The following is a 25,755-nucleotide window of genomic DNA, read 5'->3' on the forward strand; positions in this document are numbered from 1 at the left end:
AAATATATACATTAAACATTGTCCCCCCCCCCCCTTCCCCCGGAAACGTTAGTCCGCCGCACCTAAAATTTCAAGTGCCCCCCCCCCCCCCAGCCCCCTCCGGAGAAAAAAAGTCTGGAAGAAACATTGCTACTTGTTAGTAGAGTCGTGAGTTTCTTCTTGAAGTTGTGGGTCTGGCACAGTATGTGTTTTGATTTACCCTAAAGGCGGTCAAACAGACATAATTGTGACTTTTAGTCAGAGGCGTAGCGAGGGTGGGGGGGGGCGGGTGAAACCATTTAGGGGGGTGACACCAAGGCAAAAATAGTAAAATATATAGAAAAAAAATTTGAGGGGGGGGGGGGTGTGCAAATCAAGTTCGAGGGGGGGGGGATGCAAATCGAAAATTTAAAGTTTGTCCCCGGGAAGAGTCGCTACGCCTCTGGGGGGGGGGGGTGACACCATTAAGTGCCGCACCGGGTGACACCCGACCTCGCTACGCCACTGCTTTTAGTTCCATCTTCCCATATATACGAAATATAATTTATATTGAAAATAGAATCTATATACTTTTACCAGTTTCCGCCCACCATCCCAATCCCCGAAAATTATTATTGGTCTAGCAACCTTTTTTTACATAACTTAATGTTATTTTTCTAAACATCGCTGACAAAAGAGTTCTTAGGTGTTGTATGAACAGTGTTCATTCGGTTACGTAGCATTGAAAAGACTTTTTGGTATGCATGGATTTAGATCTAGATCTAGATCTAGATTCTAGACACTACATGACATGTAGATCTAGATCTAGTCTAGATTTAGTACTCATAGACCATAATCTAGCTTTTAGATCTAAATAGTAAGTAAATATATAGATCTACATACTATAAATATACAACAAGGCTATTCATTTTCAATTTTCATTTATTCATACATCCGTGCTGTAATGGCATTTTTATTTTTAATTATTTTTTCATAGGCCTCTAGTCTACTAGATCTAGATCTAGACATAATGATGACATTCAGTCATTCACACATTGATCTAGTCTAGATCTAGATTCTAGATCTAGATCTGTGGTTCTTAACAATAACCCGGGTTCAATGAGTTTTTCAGTCTAAGCCTCTTAAGTGGGTTCTTGCTGAGATCAAGACACACATTCAACTTGACTCAACTCATGATTCACAATTGGATTTTGTCAGGGCTTAAAATTTAAATAGTAAATACATAGTGTTTACAATAGAATAGCACCACTGATACTAAATCTAAATACTATACTGATTTTTTTTTTTACTAGGTAACTAGTTGTTAAGTATTAAAATTAAGAAGTGTTTGTTGAAACTGGTGGGGTTCAGTGATTGTATGAAAAAAAGTCACAGGAAAAACAAACACAGAAAATAGTCACAGGAAAAAAAAGTCATAAATGTGTATTTGCTTGGAATTTGTTAATACTTTTATGTATTAAATAAATATTTAGTATGAAGTGTGTAGGCTTTAATTCCACTAGACATCTAATATTTAATAGAATTTAATAGAATGTTTTCATGTTTTTAAATTAATGTGAAAAGGAATAAAGACGTTGTTAATCTGACTTGCTGCCCTCAACTCACAGCACCAATAGTTCAATTACCTTTTCTGACCACATATGCAAAACACAATGATGTGCCAAAATTTCTTTTGTAATTTATTTTTTGCTACTGGGTATTTAACTAAATAAACGTAACAAAAGTTGAGGTTGATGTGTTACAGTACTTTTAATTATCATTTTTACTAGCAACTGCTCACACAAATGCATACAAGCATATTTTCAAATTGGTACAAAATATTTACATCGTATACCAGTAAACCATCTGTTTAATAAAAAATTTTTCTGTAAAAACAGATTGACTGAACACAGAAGACTGATCAACATCACAAACACAATTTTTATAAATCTAATACTGAATATCATTAGGAGACTTTGTCGCCGCCAGTTTGTTTTGGTGGAGTTTGTTGAGACGGGCTATTTGTCAGTTAAATACTTAGGGCCTAAATATATGGAGTGGAGTAATTTCATGTCACTCAAATATTGATGGAATATTCGCAGACTTACAACTCGCAAGGTTATTAGAACTGCAAGGGCTTTCTTAATAGTATCAATCAAATATTATATTAATTTTCGGAATTAATTTTTACAATTTCAGTACAATGCAAAACTTAATTTATAACAAAATATCTATTTAAAACACTGCTATACTTTATGATTTTTGTTTTTTCCTTCAAAAGAGTATACAAAATATTTTAAAATTATTACATTAAAAAGTTACCTCCCCTGTTCATAGACAAAATGACCAAATCTCGTATAGTGAGAATTTAATTCGCAGTCATTTTTAGCCCTCTTCGAGGGCTTTGAGTCTGACCAACAGTTTTTCAATACAATATAGAGGTGTGTACGAAAAATCAGCCAGTTATACAAAGATATACCCTGAAATCTTTGTTGAAATTACCCTCTGTTTTTCCCATAAAATACAAAGATTATATAGGGAAATACGACTGGTCAGTTTTAACCCATTTACCGAATTTTCCCGGACATGGCGAGTTTTTTGTGACACCCCAAGGCATTCTCCTACCACCTCAAAAAATTTCAAGGGGGGTCGTCGGAGGAAATTTTTTTTCGTAATAGAGCTCATATAAAGAGAATTTCACTCGCTGTCACTTTTTAGCCCTCGTCGAGGGCTTTGAGTGAAACCGACAGTTTTCCTTATAGGTCAAGCCATCTACCTAAGAGCATGCAATAAATTAGCCACATGTAAAGACGTTAAGTGCCCTAAAATCCGTTTTGAAATCACCCTCTGTTTTTCCCATAAAATACAAAGATTATATAGGGAAATACGACTGGTCAGTTTTGACCCATTTACCGAATTTTCCCGGACATGGCGAGTTTTTTGTGACACCCCAAGGCGTTCTCCTACCACCTCACAAAATTTCAAGGGGGGTCGTCGAGGTCAGTTTTGACCCCCTCTCCGTAGACTTTTCGGCAAACCATCACTGGCCCTCGTGTTCTATCGCCCCAAGCCACCATCGTGCCAAATTTGACGCGCCTGCGGCGCCGGGAAGTGCCCTATCGGGCACCTGACCACTTTGCTTTATGATAAACCATAATGCTTTTAAAGTTTATAAATATGCTGCAAAAAAAAAAATACCCACAACAATAAACATAAAATTTTTTAAGTTTCTCAACAATTAAATAAAAATATTTCTTAAAATATCTTTGTGACTTTTTTGACTTTTTTTCCCAGCAAAAACTGACTTTTCTGTTTTTTTGTGCCATTCAAGTAATGATCCAATGTTGCTATTTCGGCTATGCACACCCTGAAGAAAAGTGCCTCGCATAGGAACAATTTACTTCCTCTGTTTGTCAGCCTTAATCTTAATCCATTTTAAGTGTATTATATGTTTCTTTTTAGTTAGGCTTGGTTGTAAAAATTCATTTTATAATATTTTTTTTTTCAGAATTGATGTATTCATAAAAAAGTTTGTCTCTGTTATGTTGATACACAAGGTTAATTAAATGATGTCCAGATCAATCTATTTCAAGTATTTTGATGGCTAAAAGGATTACATTCAGACATCGGTATGTGTTTGTCATTTTGATTCGAATAGATAAAATAGCCAAGGTATCTCTTCAGAAAAGAACTTTATGGGATTTTTACTTTTTTAAAATACCCAAAGTTATTGACTGCAACATTATAACAAGTATTGCTTTACTATTTGAAGACACATAATTTATTTAGTTTGATCAATGCAATTTACTGAAATATTTTTGAAAGTAGGTTAAGAAAACATAGTATTCCTCGTAAATCAAGTGAAAGATATGATTATCTGTCACATTAAAGTTATATTGATTAATTACGAGAAATATTATTGGAACTATAAAACATGCAAAATAATTACTACACTCTATATTACTTAGCAGTTGTATGTTTGTTGGCCAATTAAAAGTATTCAGTTAAAAGATTTGTATGCTGTTTGAATTTAAGAATTGGATGAAATCTCAAATTATATAAATTATATATTATGTTATTGCAAAACAAAATTTTGGAAACATTCACAATTTTTATAAAACATGGCTATGTATTTTGTCAGTAAAATATATCGGCGAAGATATCATTTCATCGTTAAAGACAGTTTCAAGGTCAAAATGTGGCATGTATGTATGAAGTTGTTTAACCCCAGTTATGTTTCCAGTTGCTGTCAATTGTTTGGGTTTCATTAAACACTTGCTTTTATTTGTAACTCTTCTTTCAAAGAGTTTGTATTGAATTTTGTTTGTTGTGTTTTTACTTTTTTAGAATAAGATGTCCCCATTTGTTACGTGACTCTCTTATTAAATTGTTGACCATTATACTCGTAAGTATTTTAATATTGATGTTAATGAATAAAAACTTTTGAGTGAAATATTGATCTAAACTGATTAGAATTTCATATGGATTTTAAAAAAGAAATTTAATTCAACTTAATTAAAGGTATTTTAAAAGTATTTTCTTCCTTTGGATTGAGTGATGTTCTGTGTACAGCTGATGCAGGGTCTGGCTTTGTTTGCAGGTTGGAATCAGGCTTTGTCAGAAGCACCTCTATGGCGTTGTTGTCTGCTTCTTGGTGACAACATTGATCTGGTGGACCTCTGGGGAAAGCAACCAGTGTTTGGAGACAGAGATCATTCAGGAAGTGGTAGGGACATATTTTTATCTGACATTTTTTCTTCAGGAAGTGGTAGGGACATTTTTTTATCTGACATTTTTTCTTCAGGAAGTGGTAGGGACATTTTTTTATCTGACATTTTTTCTTCAGGAAGTGGTAGGGATATATAAGATGTGAATTTCTAGTTAAATATCTCATTTCTTGAACTAAAATTGTAAGTCTACTAATATTTCAGGGAAGGGTTTGTCTTACAACAGCCATTTTGTTTTGTTAATTCCTTTTCAAGCTTTGTTAAAATACAGCTTGACATTCTCTCATCATTCCTGTGAACCTCTTGTGGAGTATAGTGAGAAAACTACTTCCTGATCTTTGTATAGCGTGGGGACACAACCACGTCACTCCATTGTAATCAGCTTTGGGCTATTCACTTAACATTCTCTACCTTCCTGTTTTCATTTTGTTTAAAATTTCATTATTTTGGCTTGCTCTTTGAGTGAACTTGTCTGTATGCTATGCCATGTATTTTGCCATGTAAAATTTCTTGAAATATGTCCTCAGTGCAAGCAGTATCACGAGAAGTATGTTTCTAGTAGCATGTGTGATGCACTGTGTAACTCTAAGGAGCTGCATATTGGAGCATGTATAAAAACTTATGAAAACTTGATGGTAAGTTGCTTTGTTTTTCATATTAAATTTCTTAAGGAGTCAATATTGGTTTTAAAAAAGTTTTTAAATGTTCATTTTCATACTAGACTGGCCCATTACTGATGTTAATTTATTACTTAATTGTTGTGACTGGTTGTATTTTTTACTTGTATCTCAAGATATGTATACAATTAACCACACATTTAATATGATGTAATGCTTTAATGAAATTCTGACTAAAAATGTGTCATTTATACATTTCAAAAATAAAAAATGCCATGCTCTGACATATGAATATAAAAGAAACCAGTCTGTGTCTAGAAATAACAATAATTTGTATTGATCAATGTATTAATTTTAGAATTTTTTTTTTTAATAGTTTTTTCAGAATGGACAGACTGTATTGACCACTGAGTCCAACCCATTTTTTTTGTTGAATAGTTTTTTCAGAACGGACAGACTGTATTGACTGCTGAGTCCAACCCATTGAGCACGTGGAGGATGAGGCAGATCAGTGAGGGCACACAGATGAACCAGTTTGTCACTCTGGTTGAAGACTTCCTGCACACACAGCTGGGAGACTTTGACTCCGCCCCCCTCACCCTCAGGATCTTTGATGACTTTGATATCAACAGGGACAGTCAGGTCTGTGCTTAGTCTAGTGGTGTCTTCAGCAAGACTTTTGTAGTGGTGTCTTCAGCAAGTGAAGACTTTTGTAGTGGTGTCTTCAACAAGTGAAGACTTTTGTAGTGGTGTCTTCAGCAAGTGAAGACTTTTGTAGTGGTGTCTTGAGCAAGTGAAGACTGTTGTAGTGGTTTCTTCAGCAAGTGAAGACCATAGTAGTGAAATAAAAAAGTTGTGAATCCACTAGTTCTAGATGCATGTTGTAAAGACTTTAGTAGTGCAATAAAAAAGTTGTGAATCCACTAATTCTAGATGCAGGTTGTAAAGACTTTAGTAGTGCAATAAAAAAGTTGTGAATCCACTAGTTCTAGATGCATGTTGTAAAGGCTTTAGTAGTGCAATAAAAAAGTTGTGAATCCACTAGTTCTAGATGCAGGTTGTAAAGACTTTAGTAGTGCAATAAAAAAGTTGTGAATCCACTAGTTCTAGATGCATGTTGTAAAGACTTATGTGATGAAATAACAAAAGTTGTGAATCCACTAGTTCTAGATGCATGTTGTAAAGGCTTTAGTAGTGCAATAAAAAAGTTGTGAATCCACTAGTTCTAGATGCAGGTTGTAAAGACTTTAGTAGTGCAATAAAAAAGTTGTGAATCCACTAATATTAGATGCATGTTGTAAAGACTTATGTAATGAAATAACAAAAGTTGTGAATCCACTAGTTCTAGATGCATGTTGTAAAAACTTTAGTAGTGCAATAAAAAAGTTGTGAATCCACTAGTTCTAGATACAGTTGTACTGACTTGTTCAATCTTACAGATCAACTTGGGTGAAGCTCAGAGTATATGGAGTGTGTTGAACCAGCCCTATTTTCTAGCCTTCTACCACTTAAAGGTACACATTTCCACTTTTGTCATGGTAGAAAGTTTGTTTCATTTTTTTTAAAGCTGGCAATTCTACATTTTGAAGTGAAGGAATATAAAAATATATTTTTTTATTTATAAAAAATTTGTATTAGAGAATTTGCTTTTTTTCCCTCGTGAAAGATGTGCGTGATGCAATGTTCAATTTTTCGCTACCCCAGAGTTCCTCTGCGATTCCACATTTAAATGGCACATGTGGTGGTCTGAGCGTCTGGCACAGACCCCACATGTTATCTGGCAGCATCCTGTTCCGTAAGGACACACCCTGGCCGGTGCGCATGTTCTCAACCAAGGCTTACAGGTGGACACTGCCTAGTTGGCATCATAGGGCAAAGGTCATGCTCAGCCTTTTGGAGTTTGTTGAGGAGATGTATGAAAAAGATGGGGTCAGGTAATAACTCGGTTATCTTAACTTTGTAGAATTTGTTTAAGCAGGTTTTATTATAAACATTTAATTTGATTGGTTTTTTTCATGTTTTAAAAAGTCAAATTCTCAAATGTGTCAGGGTTTCTCAACACATAGCTTTGAAAATGTGTAGAGTTTGGTAGGTTTACATAAATGTGTCATGTTTAGCCCTCCAATCACTACTGTGTAGTTTGGTAGGTTTACATGAAACATACCATTAAGTACATTTATTCCCAATATTTTGTTTTTAAATTGATGTATGTAATTTTAGGTTTCACATTCAAGTATTTATGTTGATGTGATTGCTTTTGTTTTATCTTTGTGTTTTTGTTCATTTTGTGTTGATTATATTTTTGTATTTAGATATCACCTGTGCAATGCAGATGGAATGACCCTGTTCCACCTCCCGTCCTTTGAGATTGTGATTGAAGTTGTTATATTTCTGTATTTAGATATCACCTGTGCAATGCAGATGGAAGGACCCTGTTGCACCTCCCGTCCTTTGAGATTGTGATTGAAGTTGTTATATTTCTGTATTTAGATATCACCTGTGCAATGCAGATGGAAGGACCCTGTTCCATCTCCCGTCCTTTGAGATTGTGATTGAAGTTGTTATATTTCTGTATTTAGATATCACCTGTGCAATGCAGATGGAAGGACCCTGTTGCACCTCGGGTCCTTTGAGATTGTGATCACCGAGGAAGTGATGCTACTCTCTAGTCAGCAGCTGGCCACCCGCCTGTCCAACATCACCTGCCACCACTCCCACGACTGTGTCCTGACCAAACAGTGCCAGACATTCTGTGATTACAGCACGCAGCAGTGCTCTGGCAAGGTGGTGCGCCCAACTCTGGCTTACATCTGTGATATAATGGAGGATTATCTGCTCTTTGATGCACCCCGCCTGCTCAAGCCTGGCCTGATGCGGCTGATACATAGATGTCAGGGTATGTCCTCGTACTCCCTAAAAGCTGATTTGCTCCATTCCGTTGTAATTATTGATTTAAAAAGTATATTATGGAACACAATTCAGTATGAAAAAAAATGATTAGGATCTTTATTCCAGAGATGTTTTAATTTTTTCCAAATTTTTAATGCATGACTTTTTTAAAACTTCTGATGCTGTAAACATTTAGGTAAATTAACCTCAAGTTTGTTAGCCTCAGATAAAAAACTCAGGGTTTTTTAAGATACAAAATTTGTAAAGAAAATATAGGTCAGTTTCTTTTTATGTTTTTATTATCTCCACTTAACTTTAAATACTGAGGTTTTGGCTTTACAATAAAAACAGTTTTTAGGTTTGACTAATTTAAAAAAAACTTAAACTGAACTCACAATACAAGCATTTCGCCATTGAGTCAAATTAGTTTATTTTTCTAAAATTGTCAATAATACGAGTAATTATTCCAAACAGTTTTTATTCTTCTTATCTTATACTTATGCCACATAAAGTTTTACAAACATATGGGTGAACTTTGTTTAAACACTTTTATTCTTCTATTTATGATCTGCTATGAGTTGACTGCAACCCTTGTCTGCAGTTGTTTGTCCATCTTCAAATGTTTTGTACAAGAAGGTAATCACACACTTGTTTATTGTTGGGGATGAATTCAATAGTTTAGGAAGTTCTAGCCCTTGTAGCAGAGTTACTGGTCCTTACTTCAACCAAATTGATCTTCTAGTTAAGCAGTTGTTTTGACCTGTTTTTTATGTGTCTATTCTTATAAGGTTAAATGTAAGTTGGTTTTTTTAAGGAAAATTGGTTTTTGATGAAGTTTTCTGTATAGTTATACTAAAAATCCAAAGTGTTATGAGTCCCATTTAGTAAGGGGGGGGGGTGCACTTTTGTTTTCTACTTTTTAAAATTTTACATCCAGAGCTTTTTAAAAATCTTTAACTTTGTTTTGAACATTAAAGGAAATACTAAACGACCAAACAATTTTCAAAATTAGATTTAATATGAAAACTTCAAAACAGCTTTCAAATCATACAAAATATGTGATGTTAGAGCAATTATGATACAGTTATTAGATCTAGCTAGAGAATATGTAGTGTATTGTGATACCATTAATTCCCAGTCTGAAAAATGCTTTGCTAACTATACAATATTAGAATTCACTTGTAAAAAAATGTGGGTTTTTACTTTCTCATTAGTGCATCCCCTTAATCTTTTTGAATTAATTCCATAATTAGTTGTTGCCTGAAATACTTACATAACAAAGCTGACTCGTCTAAACTTGATACTGTTTCACCTATTGCCATGATGTTGATGTGTTCTCTCAACTTAAAAAATGCAAATGACAATGAAATTTTTCTTTCAAATTTTCATTTTAATACATTTTTAACAATTTTCAACATTTTAAGAACAAATGACTTTTTTAAATGAATGTTTTTATAATGCTGGTGTTGGCATTGTGCATCAAGTTCTTTTAGATTTTCTATAAAGAAGACAATCTTTGTTCATGTGTTTGCTTGTCTAAGCTACCAACAATACAAGCTGAGGAAATAGTCTACTATTTGACCAGAGATCTGTTAGAATGTACTAGAAGACATCAAAATAAATGTAGAAATCCATCTTGCAGACAGAGAATTTAAGTTGACTGGACTGTTAAAGCTAGTACGAGTATTTATTTTTAACTACAGTTTTTTACAAGTATTTGTTTATAATTATCGAAGAGATTTTCGCTTGTTGTGTATTCAAGTCCCAAACTTCCAAATTAATTTATTTGATAATTTTTATCTAAAACTGTATCTGTTGTAAGTGGTGATGGGGAACAATTTTTATGCCATGAAACACTTTCTGGTGCAGTTCTACATTCTCAGACTGCTAAATGTTGGGCACAACTTTTGGATACAATCTGCCACATGTTACACAAACATTTCACAGACAAACAACCCAATGTTGTATACATTGTAAGGATAAAAACAGCAAAATGTTGCACGCAACAAATTCTCCGGTTAAGCTTGTATGGCTATTGACTTTAGTTTGATGAGTGGTTTGGGTTGAGTTGTGTGTGATTGCAGTTTAAAAATTTCTAGCCCTTGTGGGAATAAGGGAGGGCTATTTTTTCAAATATGTTTGTCATGTAAAAAATAAGGGCAAACTGTGTTTGGTGACATTTTTACAATTATTTGTGTAAAATTATTTAAACAGGTTTTGTCCACAGTAACTTGACAATGTAAGGAGTTTCAATGTCTTGGGGATGTAAGAGGTTTCAAGATGGGTATTTTACATTCCTTGCTTTGTTGTCTTTGCTTTAGCTACCTTGTGGTTCTAGTCATGTTGCCATGGAAATTAGATCAACAAAGCTTCCGTAATATGTTAACTTTTGAAATGAAGCATTTGATTGTTGTCTTTAAAGCAATATAATAGTCTAATAAATACAAGATGTTACCAATCAACTTATGAAACAGATATTTATAGATACACATTGCTACCTTCACCGTGAAGATTTTGTTATATTTGTTAGCAGAATTGGGTTTTTAAAAGTGAGGTAAATCTTTTATGCAAAAATTTGTAGGATTATGAGTTATTACAATCAAGAGGACTAACTTTTTTAATACTAAAATATTTAATTAAGGCTCCAGCCATCTGTTAAACACCTTGTTGGTGCTTCTGTTTGACCAACTTGTACCCTTTAGATTGTCTAGTTGTGTCTCACCCTTATAAAACAATGTATTTTATCAGATGAATGTTGTCATGTAGACATTGTGGTTTGGACAAAGTTTGTAGTGCTTGCCATGTCCAACAGAGCAAGTTGTTTAATACCTGTGTTTGAGGTGTAAAAAATAAAACTGAACATTTTTACATCTCGTGAACATTGATTTTATTTAATTGCATTTAACTAATATATTTTATACCAGTTTTTTTAAAGAATTTTAGAGGCCAAGTAAACTCATTAACCTGTAAAAACATTTTTAAGTCATTAACCTGTAAAAACATTTTCAAGTCATTAACTTATTAAATTTTATGGTACATAGATTTATTCCTACTGATAAAAACATCTCATTTGATGATCCGAGACTTACATTTGAATACCATGCATAAATTGCTAATTAAGATACATTTGAATACCATGCATATTTTGCTAATTAAGATAGATTTGAATACCATGCATATTTTGCTAATTAAGACAAAATGTGATTTGTCCTGTTTGAACTTTTCCTCACATATTCGTCCCAGCTAGGTAATGTATACATTTTAATTGGATACAACTTTTTAAAACGGATGAAAATTTTAATTTTGTTTGTCAAAATAAGATCTAAATCTAAGTGAATTTTTAAAAAAAGTGTATTATTTTATTTCAAATGTTGGCTTTTAATAGCACTTTTTGTGCTGACTTTCTTGACCATGGGAGTTGCTGTATCTTAACTGTAACCATCTCTAATTGCCTCTAATCCACAAGGCAAAAGCCAGTTTTTAAGAAATGTTTTTAAAAGTTATAGTAATGTGACAGAGATGTTTAAATATTTAAACATTTCTTTTTGTAAGGACAATAGTTTTTAAAACAAAAAAAAGCAGGGATTTAATCCAAGCAGTAAGTGCAGTCTGTTAACTGAAACAACAAATTCTAGTCTGAAGATTTCTCTTGCCACCCTAGCAGACTTTTCTTTAACATGATTATAACATGATGTCACTGACCAGCTAGTCAAATATTGAGCCTTGTCTGATGTAGGTTTTTGTGAGGATGTATTATCACCCAACTCTTGTACTGCTACATAGATTTATTATCTCCCTTTGTTTACCCAGTTGGTTCAATATGTTGCCCTGTGTAGTAGGACATTTTAAAGTTTTCCATGCTTTCCTCTGTTAGAATCTAGATAGGTAACCTCCCATCTCTAGATCGTTACTGTTATGATTTTCTGCTCTCATATACTGGTGTGTGATATTGTAGAGCTGTTTATAACTTTTTTTGGGTGTTTAGCCTTTTCAATTATTTAAATTGCTTGATTTCCCTTGTGTATATTTTAATGGTTGAGCTTTGATCAAATTGTGTGGGTAAAGTGTTAAAGATGTTTTTAGAAGTTATGTCAATTCCAAAGTATATTACTGAAGACTACACGTTATAAAACTAAAACAAAATTTAATTTTCCAAAATGTTGAAACCAGCTATCATGTTTATTTTCAAATTAAGTTTATCTTTGTATTTGAAGCTAAATTTGTCAATAAGGTGATTAATGACAATGGGAGTGCCAACTTTGTATTGATAAAAATATCTTTTTTCAAATTGTGCTGCATTTAAAATAATTGCATTTATATTTTATCAAAGTGACAATGGATAAATTCATTAAATCTTACACTTGTCAATTTGTTTTTGTGGCTAACCATACTTTACAAGTATAAGTTTTTTAAAGTAGGCCTGGAGTATAAGAGTTATCTGAAGGCACTTAATGGACTCATGTGCAGTGTTGGTATTATTTTTTTTTACAAATGTATTTTTGGTTATTAATAATTTAAGAAACCACCAAATTATATAAGGGTATTGCTGGGGTTTTGTGTTCTACGAAGTCTTGTATTGCCTTAAGGGTTAACACAGGTGTAGCATCTGGGGTCAGTTTTTAAACTTCAGCATAAGTCATGATAAGGGATAGCTGCCCCTTGTGTATTCAGACATGAAGTATTAACTTATACAATGTTCAAGTTCATCTTTGTGCTTGTGACCGGTTCAGTGACCATAATGTGTGTTTGTCACGCCTGAATTATTTGTGACAACTTGTAATATTTTGTTGGTTTAATTGTGTTTCAATGTTAATGAAAACAACTATTAATGTTGCCGTGAAATATTTAACTTGAATAGGGTTGGGATGTGTGCTGTGATTTAAGGTGTATACATTTTGTTCTAATAAACAAATTTTTAGATGCCACAAGTTTGTTATTTCAATTCATTCATTAAAACACCCATTTAAAAAAATGTGGTTTTTATTTTCAGTAAGATAAACAAAACATTCATTTTTTTCTATAAAATTTAGTTTTCAAAAATCATGACAATAAAATATTTTCTACAAGACTGAAAAAAATGTACATTTTTAACAAATCTTTTCATATGGCTAAATCATCGGATAGTGTTGACAAGCACAGAATTAGTGATAAGGCTTTGCATTCTTTTTATCACAAGACTTAACTGAATATGGTGTGAGGGGACATAAGAGACTTCTATCTCAATAGTAGTATAAAAAAATTGTTTCATTATTGCTCCATCTGATTTTGTTTTTTACATTTCATATCAAAATTGATTTAAAAAAATTGTTTTAGCTATTGCTTGAAAGTATACTCATTTCATCAGCACAGCTAAAACAAAAACTGACACTATAATTGAAGTATATTTTTGACTTAAAACACAAGTAGACACTATATTTACATGATACATTTGAAATAAAGCTGTAAAATATATTTATTAAGAGGAACATTATCAAAATAAAATTTGGCCTTTTTACATGAATTTTATATTTCTCAATATAACTGCAAAAAAAAAAAAATTTGGTAAAAAACATTTATGCTAATTTCTAAACTATAAAAACTGCTCTGAAAAAATATTTTGCATAAAAAAAAAATCACTTTCTATTCAACAACTGATCTAGAGCACATGAACAAAATCAAATCAGCTGCCTATTAAAACTAATGAAATGGCCTCTAATGTTACACAATTGATGGGAAGAAACCAAAACTATATATCTCATGATGCAAGCACATTAACTCTGGTATATTTACATTTGCTGCTAGTTTGTGTCCCTTTATTGACACAAAATATTTTAATCTTTGATCTCTTGCTTACAATTTTGTGAAAATTACAATGTCAAACTATGTATAAAGGTGAGCCAGATTTGAAAACCAACGTATGAACATCGTTGTGATTTACTGTATGAATTAGCAAACCATTTTCAATGAACATCACTGTAATTTACTGAGTGAATCAGCTAAACATTTTCAATGAACAGATGCTAAGTGTATAGAACCCCTGATAAGATCAGAGCTATAGCAGAAAATTGAAGTTTGTGGAAATTCATTAAGTACAGATGAACTAGAGCCTCAATATTTCCACATAAACATCAGCTGTTATAATTTTGTGACATCTGATGTTTTAGGTTTATTAAATACATGTCCATATTAAGAAAATGTACATCTCACACAAAATTTCAGATTTAATCAATTGAAGTAAAAATATTGCAGATTTCAGTTTTATAAAAAAATATTTTTTTTTGGTGTACACTAAAATTCCTTCTCACTTACAGTAAAGTCTACATTAAAAAAAAAAGTAACAAAATGTTTTGCTATAAGTTTAAGAAATACTGAAATGGATTTCATGAACCCCACACATTCCTATGGATGGAATATTTCTTTGATCTGTAACATCAGGAGCAGACAACCCACTCCAGCAACACATTCAGAGGGCAGACAACTGACTTGTACAGGAATAGTTGTGCACTAACTTAGAGCTGTACTAGAAAACTAATGACACCAGTGCTGAAGTTGAGTTTGTACAGCAGGGGTATAGATATGATGAAATGCATCACAGAGATAGTAAGTACATCACTAGCATCAACACTAAAGAGAAGGTAGCTACATCAACACTAAAGAGAAGGTAGCTACATCAACACTAAAGAGAAGGTAGCTACATCAACAGCAAAAACACAACTTTAGATCCAAAAGTCACTTTATTTCGGTTCATCTTAACAAAGAATCCTTTGGGACATTCTTGGTTGTCTATATGGTGCACCCCCCCCCCCCCCCCCCCCAACATATCTTGTAACCATACTGTACTGTCCACTTTTAGCAATTAAAATTGTGTTTTCAAGCAGGAAGAATATAGGACAGATAAGATATTTAATAGTCTTTGCATATTTCAGACTGAAATGAAACTGTGCAAGGTAAGCAATAGTCATGAAGATGGTAGTAACCACGTACATGATCAAGTAAAGATGGTTATAACCACCCATCTCATCCCATATGTACATACATCATACAAATATCCTATAAAGCTCTTTGTACAAAAACATAAAACCAAAATAAACCAAGTTCTACAACCTACTCTCTGAATGTTACCTTATGATGTACATCATACGTGCATAAATTATGGACATCATACAATGATAAACAGGAAATGCCCCATGATGTAGCTCTCTTTGATCTTAAACAAAACCAGATAAAATTATCCTTGGTTAAATGCTGACCCAAATGTTCAGCATAATTTGATCTTGGTTAAAGTGAACATGTTCATACATTGTCAACAGAAATGTTTTTTGTTCCCCCCAAAATTAAAATAAAGACACACAATGCATATTCAAGTTATTGTCCTTAATTTGATTTATCTTTCTTTATGTAATCAATCATCTTTTGTAGCTGATAATTATTTTAAATTTAAGTTTCTTCCATTAAATTTTCAATGTCCAATTAAGTCTAGTCAATTAGAGCTAATGCAATTTGTCACCATCAATCTAAACACACTTAAAAAAGACTTGTTAGAAAATTTAAAGAGACAAACTTTACATGCAAAAATAACTAGTAGATTGCACTATTTTAGCACTGATAAGACTCCACATATTCAACACAGCAACTGACCAATGGTTTGTACTGGCAAGTTAAATATCATCCGCCCCTTCTATGGCAAGTTAAATATCATCCGCCCCTTCTATGGCAAGTTAAATATCATCCGCCCCTTCTATGGCAAGTTAAATATCATCCGCCCCTTCTATGGCAAGTTAAATATCATCCGCCCCTTCTATGGCAAGTTAAATATCATCCGCCCCTTCTATGGCAAGTTAAATATCATCCGCCCCTTCTTCACTTCCTTTGATTTAGCCACTGGCATCAAATTTGCGTATACTAAAAATATGAAGCAGCGATGATTGTGAACAAACAAACTTTTTGGTACTTAAATTCTCACAACTTGTGTAGCTGATGTAGACAAAGTCTTGCATCAAATTAGTGTAAGGTCTTTCATCAATAGCCTTGTTACAGGGTTATCTGTGCCTTAGGTGTCTATTGGGGTGACGGTGTGTCAGAGTTGGTTACATGGCCTTACAAAGACTGGCTGGAGTTTCCCAACACTTGATACCTGGACACTCCTACCACAAAGTCATCTGTGTGTCATGTGACTTAACAAGTCATCTGTCATGTGACTCACCAAGTCATCCGCATGTCACGTGATTCACCAAGTCATCCGCATGTCATGTGATTCACCAAGTCATCCGCATGTCATGTGACTCACCAAGTCATCTGCATGTCATGTGACTCACCAAGTCATCCACATGTCATGTGACTCACCAAGTCATCCGCATGTCATGTGACTATCTTATGCTGGAGTACACAAACAATTCCCACACATCAGCCACACGCACTGGATGAGATGATAATGAGAGTGGCCGGCCTTGACAATCTCTCATATGGCCATCTGTGAGTGGCCTTGAGAACCTATCTTAGGGCCATTGTCCCGTCCTTTTGAACTAAGAGCTGCAGCCCTGACGCTGTGACCAGGCATGAAAATGAAAAAAGATGAAACAGTTTAGCAACTTAAACACAACACATAAGCAAAAGATGAAACAGTTTAGCAACTTAAACACAACACATAAGCAAAAGATGAAACAGTTTAGCAACTTAAACACAACACATAAGCAAAAGATGAAACAGTTTAGCAACTTAAACACAACACATAAGCAAAAGATGAAACAGTTTAGCAACTTAAACACAACACATAAGCAAAAGATGAAACAGTTTAGCAACTTAAACACAACACATAAGCAAAAGATGAAACAGTTTAGCAACTTAAACACAACACATAAGCAAAAGATGAAACAGTTTAGCAACTTAAACACAACACATAAGCAAAAGATGAAACAGTTTAGCAACTTAAACACAACACATAAGCAAAAGATGAAAAGAAATTGTTAGAAAATTAAACACAACACCTAATCAAAAAATAAAAAGTCCACCCAAATAGGAGGAACCACAAAGTGCATGTACCAAAGACAAGACTTTGCATGCACCTTAAATATATATGTCAGTGTAAACTGCACATGTAGATCTATGTTCAATGATCAAGTACACTAACTATGTAGATCAATATTTAGTGGTTATTTTACTTAAGTCTTACAACTACTTTTTAAAACGTTTTTCTTAACTCAGCTTCGCGTTTGTTTGTTTGTTGTTAAAATTGACATCGAAAATTAACCCACTTCTGATTGCTCTAGAGCTCTGAAATTTGGCAGGCAGGCTACTTTCGCCTAACAATTTCAGATGCAATCATAAAAACTAGCAATTAGAGACCGTAATTAGCTTAATTTAATTACGCCAGAAGGACCATAAAACTGAGGACATGATTTCTAAAGATACCGACAAGACTGGATGCCTATTGACACATTTACTTCGGCCCCAATCGATGTGAGCGCGCTGGCCGTGATCGTATAGTGGTTAGTACTTCGCGTTGTGGCCGCGACAACCCAGGTTCGAATCCTGGTCGCTCAAGATTTTTTTAGTCCGTGTATTTATAAACACTTTTTTAAAAACCACGTTTTTCATGTGTAGCAACGGACTAAAAAGGAGAAAATAAAATACTTAAAAAAAACTTTTTAAAAAACCACGTTTTTTATGTGTAGCAACGGACTAAAAAGGAGAACGGACACGGTAACACATTGTTAACGGTGACACGGTTGGTACGCTGGGCATGCTAAAATACACATAAACACGTTTTTCCTTAACTCAGCTTCGCGTTTATTTGTTTGTTTATGGGAGATTTGATCACGTGATTCGTGAGTAGATCTCCACGCCAGCAACGTAAATTACACCCTTTCTCTGTTTAAAGCGTATCGGTCGCTCAAGATTTTTTTAGTCCGTGTATTTAAAAACACTTAGTCAAGTCATACTTAATCAAGTGATTAGATAAAGTAGAAAATAAACTATATAAAAAACTTTTTAAAAACCACGTTTTTCATGTGTAGCAACGGACTAAAAAGGAGAAAATAAAATACTTAAAAAAAAACTTTTTAAAAAACCACGTTTTTCTTGTGGACTAAAAAGTAGAAAATAACTATTTACATACATTTGATGACAAAAAACGTGGGTCGGGCAGATGGGTCGGGAAATTTGATGGTGAACGTACCCACGTTTTTTGTCATCAAATGTATGTAAATAGTTATTTTCTACTTTTTAGTCCACAAGAAAAACGTGGTTTTTTAAAAAGTTTTTTTTTAAGTATTTTATTTTGTTCAGTTACAGATAATAAAAAAATTCTTTTTAAAATGGATAAATTTGTTTCTCTATGATCTGGGTGACAGGTAGGTGTTTCCAGCCATTATTTCATCTATCTAACCAATAACAAACATTGGTATGGTCAGATGGCAACTGACCAACTTGTATTTAATTACATGATTAAAACATAGATTTAATGAACCTTTTAAAAAAGGTTTTCATAGGTTGGTGAAAAATATTCTGTGATATCTCATTAAAACACCAGAAAAAAGTAAAAACCCAAACTGGCAGAAACAGAATCAAATATTCAAACACAAACAAGTGCTGAAACTAAGCAGAAAAACCTGGCAGGTCATCAAATTTGAAAATGTGGGGAGAGTAAAAAACTTGAACTGTGCTCAATTAACAAAACAAATTGGAAAGCTAAAGTTGTAGGAAGTGAAACATGAATTTATTATGACAGCAAGTCAAAGACTGAATGGTTGGGAATGTTAGGTGTCTGTTACTTGGGGCCTGCAACAAAAACAGCAAGAAAAAATTGTTTTACTCGTTTGGTGGGACCAGACAGAAACTAAACAATGAATGGTGTTAACAAAAACAGCAAGAAAAAATTGTTTTACTCGTTTGGTGGGGTCAGACAGAAACTAAACAATGAATGGTGTTAACAAAAACAGCAAGAAAAAATTGTTTTACTCGTTTGGTGGGGTCAGACAGAAACTAAACAATGAATGGTGTTAACAAAAACAGCAAGAAAAAATTGTTTTACTCGTTTGGTGGGGTCAGACAGAAACTAAACAATGAATGGTGTTAACACAAACAGCAAGAAAAAATTGTTTTACTCGTTTGGTGGGGTCAGACAGAAACTAAACAATGAATGGTGTTAACAAAAACAGCAAGAAAAAATTGTTTTACTCGTTTGGTGGGGTCAGACAGAAACTAAACAATGAATGGTGTTAACACAAACAGCAAGAAAAAATTGTTTTACTCGTTTGGTGGGGTCAGACAGAAACTAAACAATGAATGGTGTTAACAAAAACAGCAAGAAAAAATTGTTTTACTCGTTTGGTGGGGTCAGACAGAAACTAAACAATGAATGGTGTTAACACACACAGACAAAAAAGGATTTGACACTAGTAATATTTTTAAAAAAATGGAACTCTAGTGACATGGCATGGTGATGACTATGGAAATACACAACTAAGCTCACTAATATGTGAATACTGGAAGGGGTGAAATTATGGTTATACCTACAGGTCACATAATGACATGTACTTATTGCTGTGGGCCAAATCGTCAGATGGCTGTGGCCCACATAGTGACATATACGTATAGCTATAGGCCACATAGTGAGATGGCTGTGGGCCACATAGTGAGATGGCTGTGAGCCACATCCACGTAAAGCCCAACTAGCAGTACTCACCTTCCTCCACCTCCGTGGGGTTCAGATCTGTGCTTTCTATCAACTGCTGGACCAAAGTCTCAGCATCCACACGGGTAGCTCCTACAACAACTTCTTTACCTGACTCTTCAATTTTCTGGGGAAACAAACAACAGTCATCAGTACAAGCATCATTCATCAGTACAAACAGCAGTCATCAGTACAAACACCAGTCATCAGTACTAACAGCAGTCATCAGTACTAACAGCAGTCATCAGTACTAACAGCAGTCATCAGTACAAACAGCAGTCATCAGTACTAACAAACAGCAGTCATCAGTACAAACACCAGTCATCAGTACTAACAGCAGTCATCAATACAAGCATCATTTATCAGTACTAACAAACAGCAGTCATCAGTACAAACAGCAGTCATCAGTACTAACAGCAGTCATCAGTACTAACAGCAGTCATCAGTACTAACAGCAGTCATCAGTACTAACAGCAGTCATCAATACAAGCATCATTTATCAGTACTAACAAACACCAGTCATCAGTACAAGCATCATTCATCAGGACTAACAAACAGCATTTATCAAACAGAAAACAATGGGACAGAAAGGTATAAAGAAGAAAGAAACACTGACATAAATCAGCTCCCATTGGCAGATCATGTGGGCACCCAACTATTGGGTCACCTACTTATGTGAGCCACAATAAGCTATGGTTGACATTTTAGTTAATAAACACTGAAATATTTTGTGTTATACATGATTATACTTTGTATTCTAAACTCATTGAAATAAACAAAAGTGGTTCATTTTCAAAAGAAACTTAAAATTTTTTTTTGCCTTGCTCCAAGACAAAATCAGCTCAAAATACCTCACTAGATTTATTGCAGGTTAAACATTAAAAATTTATTCTGAATAAAAAGAATTTCAATTGTAAAAATTAATCTTCGAACCTCAGGCTAGTGAACTACTTATAACAAAATGCTTTGTAATAATAAAATAATTTAATAATAAAATAATCATGAAACAGACGCCAGATCAAAACAAGATCTTAAAAAAACTTTTTATTTCATGTTTCTTAATCTTTTAAACTTCCATCTCTTGTAAGAAGATTTCAGTTTTTTTAAAAAGGTTGAACACTAAGCTGGCAACATAAAAAACAAACTCAACAAAAACCAAAACAATGCTTTACTGTACTGGCTTCTACAATTCTATCCAACGACTGAGTTGAATTCCCAATCTGAAATTTGACACCACATGTGGCAGAAAAAATTATAAACCGCTCTGGTAAGGGAGAGAATCTTAAACAACTTTTGCTATTGGGAAGGGAGATAATTTTAAAAGTTATTGCTGCAGGGTATAAAAAAGTGATTTAAATATTTCTATATTTATTTTCAATATTTATAAATTAAAAGTAATTAATTGACAAGTCATTATTGATTTTAAGAAACCCAGAAAAATATATCTTTTCAAATAAATGAAATACTAGACAGGACAAAGAAAAATCAAGTAGTCAAAAATGACAAAAAGAGTGACCTACCCTTCTCCTCTCTAGTGTAGAGCCAACACTACTCGGAGTCCTGGAAAGTTATGGTCAAACAAATTTTAAAAGTTTGTTGAATGAAAACATAAAGACAATCTTAGCTTAAAACATCCAAAAAAAATAATCGTTAAACTTTTATTTCAAAGTGATACAATTTTATAGATTTAACTCTTCTAAATTTGTATTTTTAGAAAGTTGGTGAGCAATGAATTTTTAATATTTAAAAAATTGTGTATCTTACAGCAAGTCAGAACTTAGACATGATTACAATAAAATTATGCATTGGATTTTTGTATTAGATTAGAAAACTTTTGAAAATCATTAATGAAAAAATAACCATAATCTATATAAAAGTAGTATAAAACCATGTTTATAAATAAATTAAAAAACCAACTGTATGAACACCTACACAAATTATATTGGTACATATAAATATATACACGTATGTCACTAGCCTTTTGTGTAAAAGCAGAGGACAATATGTTTATCAACACACCTAGCCTAGGTGTGGTACATGTGTAATGACACACCTAGCCTAGGCCATGTGGTACATGTGTAATGACACACCTAGCCTAGGCCATGTGTGGTACATGTGTAATGACACACCTAGCCTAGGCTATGTGGTACATGTGTAATGACACACCTAGCCTAGGCTATGTGGTACATGTGTAATGACACACCTAGCTAGGCCATGTGGTACATGTGTAATGACACACCTAGCCTAGGCTATGTGTGGTACATGTGTAATGACCAGGGATGTGACCAGACCAGGGAAAAAAATTAGGAAATTTTCTCCGGACAAGAACTCAATATGTTTTATCTATTTTTTTAATCGCAGTTAAAGCAGTCTCACGCCATTACTGTTCTAATTAATCGTTTAATATAGCTAATATTATAAATAAAAGAAGTTTATGTTACATTGAAAGTCTTGTCGAATTGCAATTTAATGTTTAACTTATAAACAACTTTTTAAAAAAAAATTACAATTACAATGTAACAAAAGTGGCAGTTAAGTTCAACATTTAGCTAATTTAAAGTGTACTAATGTAGTCTAGTTACACTTTTGTTTTCAATTTTAAATTATGCCTTATACTCTTTTAAAGATTGGCATGGTAAAAATGTTAGTCTTCAACTGTAAAATGCCTAGATTCAGATTAATTGTAATTTGAAAGTTTTGGGTTCAGGTGATGGAAAATGAAATTGACCAGATTAGCTGAAATTAGAAAGGGTCTGATATGTGAACCAAAGTTAACCATTTCGATAGCCAAACCACATTGTTATTTATGTTTTTGGAATGGCTTAACTGTAAATTGTTTGAGGTCATCCATAAATGACGTCACGTTTTTTTTTTACGATTTTTACCTCCCCTCTCCTCTCCATCATAAAAGACAGACCCCCCCTAAAATGACGTCACACCTCAGCCAAAAACCGCTCCCCCCTCCTCAATATTGAATTTGAATTTTTTTTTAAACATCGTTTTTTGTTTTTCTAAAAGATTGACTGAGCTCGACCAACGTAGGATATTTTAATTAATTTATATTACAATTTTTTAAAAGTTTTCTGAAACGCGTAATAGCGGCTAAAATTCAGTTTCTAACATTACTTTTTTAAAATAAAAAAAAATATGACGTCACACTATCTGACCCCCTCCCCCTCAATACACGTCACAAAATTACGGATCCCCCCCCCCCCACTACGAGTGTGACGTTGTTTATGGAAGACCCCTTATTAATAACAGTCCATGTCGTATTTTTTCTTCGGAGTCACGTTGAGTTCAGTTTTTTTTTAAATCTTTAGGCCTATAGCATAGGTATTGCAGGAACAGCTATTTGAAATTACTGTGACGTCATTTTAATTTATTTTCCCACAAGCAGTACCAAACACGTACTTGGGGGTCAAGGTGAGGTCACAAGAGCCACGGTTGCTACAAGGGGGGTGTAGTCTAGTCCTTATAGACATAGTCACCTTTTGCAAGGATTTTAATATTAATTTTAGATAGCTAAATAAAATAAAATCAGATAGAAACTGTAGATTTGGGTGGGTTTAAATACAGAAAGATAAATTAGGCTATATCGATAGCTAGATTACCAGGCTAGGGAGATGCGAGTTTCATTTGAAGAAAGGCATTATTTTAGAGTACTTTTTCCCGTGTTTTTGATAAACATTCAACTGATATCAGCGGAAAAATTTGGACCAAAAAATTGCGTTCTGAAAAATACTGAAATTCGCAGAAATTCTGAATCTTGACCTAGATCTAGATCTATGTTTCATCTTAATCTAGCACCGTCAGACCTAGCGCAATCGTCTAATTAAAAAGAAATGTGCATATTTGACCTAAGTACTGTAATTTTCGATTTAAATACTAATATATGGAATGCGCAAGTCGGCCGTTTCAGTAGATGTCATTTTCGTTTTTTTTTCCTAATTTTTAAAACTTCGGCAAAAATCGAAGATCGGCGGAAAAATTCGGCAAAAATGAAATCAGCGGAGGAAAATTGCAGCTGAAACGGAAAAATCGGATTTCCGCTAAAATTCGGAAAAGTCACATCCCTGAATGACACACCTAGCCTAGGCTATGTGGTACATGTGTAATGACACACCTAGCCTAGGCTATGTGGTACATGTGTAATGACACACCTAGCTAGGCCATGTGGTACATGTGTAATGACACACCTAGCCTAGGCTATGTGTGGTACATGTGTAATGACACACCTAGCCTAGGCTATGTGGTACATGTGTGATGACACACCTAGCCTAGGCCATGTGGTACATGTGTAATGACACACCTAGCCTAGGCCATGTGTAATGACACACCTAGCCTAGGCCATGTGGTACATGTGTAATGACACACCTAGCCTAGGCCATGTGTGGTACATGTGTAATGACACACCTAGCCTAGGCCATGTGTAATGACACACCTAGCCTAGGCTATGTGTGGTACATGTGTAATGACACACCTAGCCTAGGCCATGTGGTACATGTGTAATGACACACCTAGCTAGGCCATGTGGTACATGTGTAATGACACACCTAGCTAGGCTATGTGGTACATGTGTAATGACACACCTAGCTAGACCATGTGGTACATGTGTAATGACACACCTAGCTAGGCCATGTGGTACATGTGTAATGACACACCTAGCCTAGGCCATGTGTAATGACACACCTAGCCTAGGCCATGTGGTACATGTGTAATGACACACCTAGCTAGGCCATGTGGTACATGTGTAATGACACACCTAGCCTAGGCCATGTGGTACATGTGTAATGACACACCTAGCCTAGGCCATGTGTAATGACACACCTAGCCTAGGCCATGTGGTACATGTGTAATGACACACCTAGCTAGGCCATGTGGTACATGTGTAATGACACACCTAGCCTAGGCCATGTGGTACATGTGTAATGACACACCTAGCCTAGGCTATGTGGTACATGTGTAATGACACACCTAGCCTAGGCTATGTGTGGTACATGTGTAATGACACACCTAGCCTAGGCTATGTGTGGTACATGTGTAATGACACACCTAGCCTAGGCTATGTGGTACATGTGTAATGACACACCCAGCCTAGGCCATGTGGTACATGTGTAATGACACACCTAGCTAGGCCATGTGGTACATGTGTAATGACACACCTAGCCTAGGCTATGTGTGGTACATGTGTAATGACACACCTAGCTAGGCCATGTGGTACATGTGTAATGACACACCTAGCAGTAGCAAGGTATAGCAGGCCTATACTAGTGTACTAGAGAAAAATAGCTATGTAAAATAATATACTCTCACAGCAATAAAATTGTATATAAAACAACAATTATTTTATAGAAAATTTACAAACAGTTGAACATCTGAGTAATGAAAACTAATTCTAGCAGCAAAGCTTAAAACACCATCAAAACAGAGTAATAAAAAATCATATTAAATAAATATTTCTTGATTCATTTATTAATATAAACACTATCAAAGTAATTTAAGTTTAAATATTTATTTTAGCAGTGCTTATTAACAATGTAATTACATTTTTAAAATTTAAATATTTATTTCTAGATGCAGCCCATACTCTATATAAAGATTAAATATTGTAAAAAGAAACCTATAAAAATATGTTTTATTTCTGTTATGTGTTTTTAATCAACCTAAAATTGTAATTAGTGTAAGCAGTGACAAAAAGCTAAAAAAATCTGGTTGACTAAGAATGTTGGGAACTTGTTTATGTACACATTTAAATCTACAGCTACATGTCAATAAAACAGATATACAGTAGATTAGAATAAAAAAAACAAAATATAATAGTGCAGCTTGTATAGAAATACCTGCTTTATTCTTGTCTAACTGGGTAGAGAAGTGCTCATAGTTTAACAGTTAAAAGGTGGTGGTTTGTGATGGT

The 25,755-nt window shown here is 34.1% G+C and overlaps 2 protein-coding genes across 13 annotated transcripts in view; one reads left to right on the forward strand and one right to left on the reverse strand.

Moving 5' to 3' along the window:
* The first annotated feature begins 723 nt into the window (after positions 1–723).
* Positions 724–13,147, forward strand: LOC131936829 (divergent protein kinase domain 1B). 4 transcript variants are annotated; one of them, XM_059293908.1, is made up of 9 exons: positions 724–835; positions 3,467–3,587; positions 4,100–4,163; positions 4,559–4,684; positions 5,213–5,320; positions 5,741–5,944; positions 6,742–6,816; positions 7,007–7,236; positions 7,882–13,147. In XM_059293908.1, the coding sequence occupies exons 2-9, from the start codon at positions 3,559–3,561 to the stop codon at positions 8,297–8,299; spliced, it is 1,254 nt and encodes a 417-aa protein (XP_059149891.1). In that variant the 5' UTR covers positions 724–835; positions 3,467–3,558; the 3' UTR covers positions 8,300–13,147. The 4 variants fall into 4 exon arrangements, with proteins under 4 accessions (XP_059149891.1, XP_059149893.1, XP_059149894.1 ...); XM_059293910.1 differs by lacking the exon at positions 4,100–4,163 and adding an exon at positions 4,306–4,363; XM_059293909.1 differs by lacking the exon at positions 724–835 and adding an exon at positions 3,332–3,366.
* The window catches only part of LOC131936830 (EEIG family member 2), a 63,352-nt gene continuing 50,704 nt past the window's right edge, over positions 13,108–25,755 (reverse strand). For 4 of the 9 annotated variants that reach the window (XM_059293913.1, XM_059293914.1, XM_059293918.1 and 1 more), the window contains 4 exons: positions 21,362–21,401; positions 21,014–21,061; positions 19,854–19,968; positions 13,108–16,713 (listed from right to left, as the gene is read on the reverse strand). In XM_059293913.1, the coding sequence (XP_059149896.1) occupies positions 16,661–16,713; positions 19,854–19,968; positions 21,014–21,061; positions 21,362–21,401 (256 nt within the window). In that variant the 3' untranslated portion in view covers positions 13,108–16,660. Of the gene's footprint in view, positions 16,714–18,622; positions 18,947–19,853; positions 19,969–21,013; positions 21,062–21,361; positions 21,402–25,755 lie in introns of those variants that run through there. The other 5 variants (XM_059293920.1, XM_059293916.1, XM_059293915.1 and 2 more) reach the window with 4 other exon arrangements.

This window comes from Physella acuta, unplaced genomic scaffold (assembly GCF_028476545.2).
Source record: "Physella acuta isolate Inbredline_101_S28 unplaced genomic scaffold, ASM2847654v3 ptg000189l, whole genome shotgun sequence".
Lineage (NCBI taxonomy): Eukaryota > Metazoa > Mollusca > Gastropoda > Physidae > Physella > Physella acuta.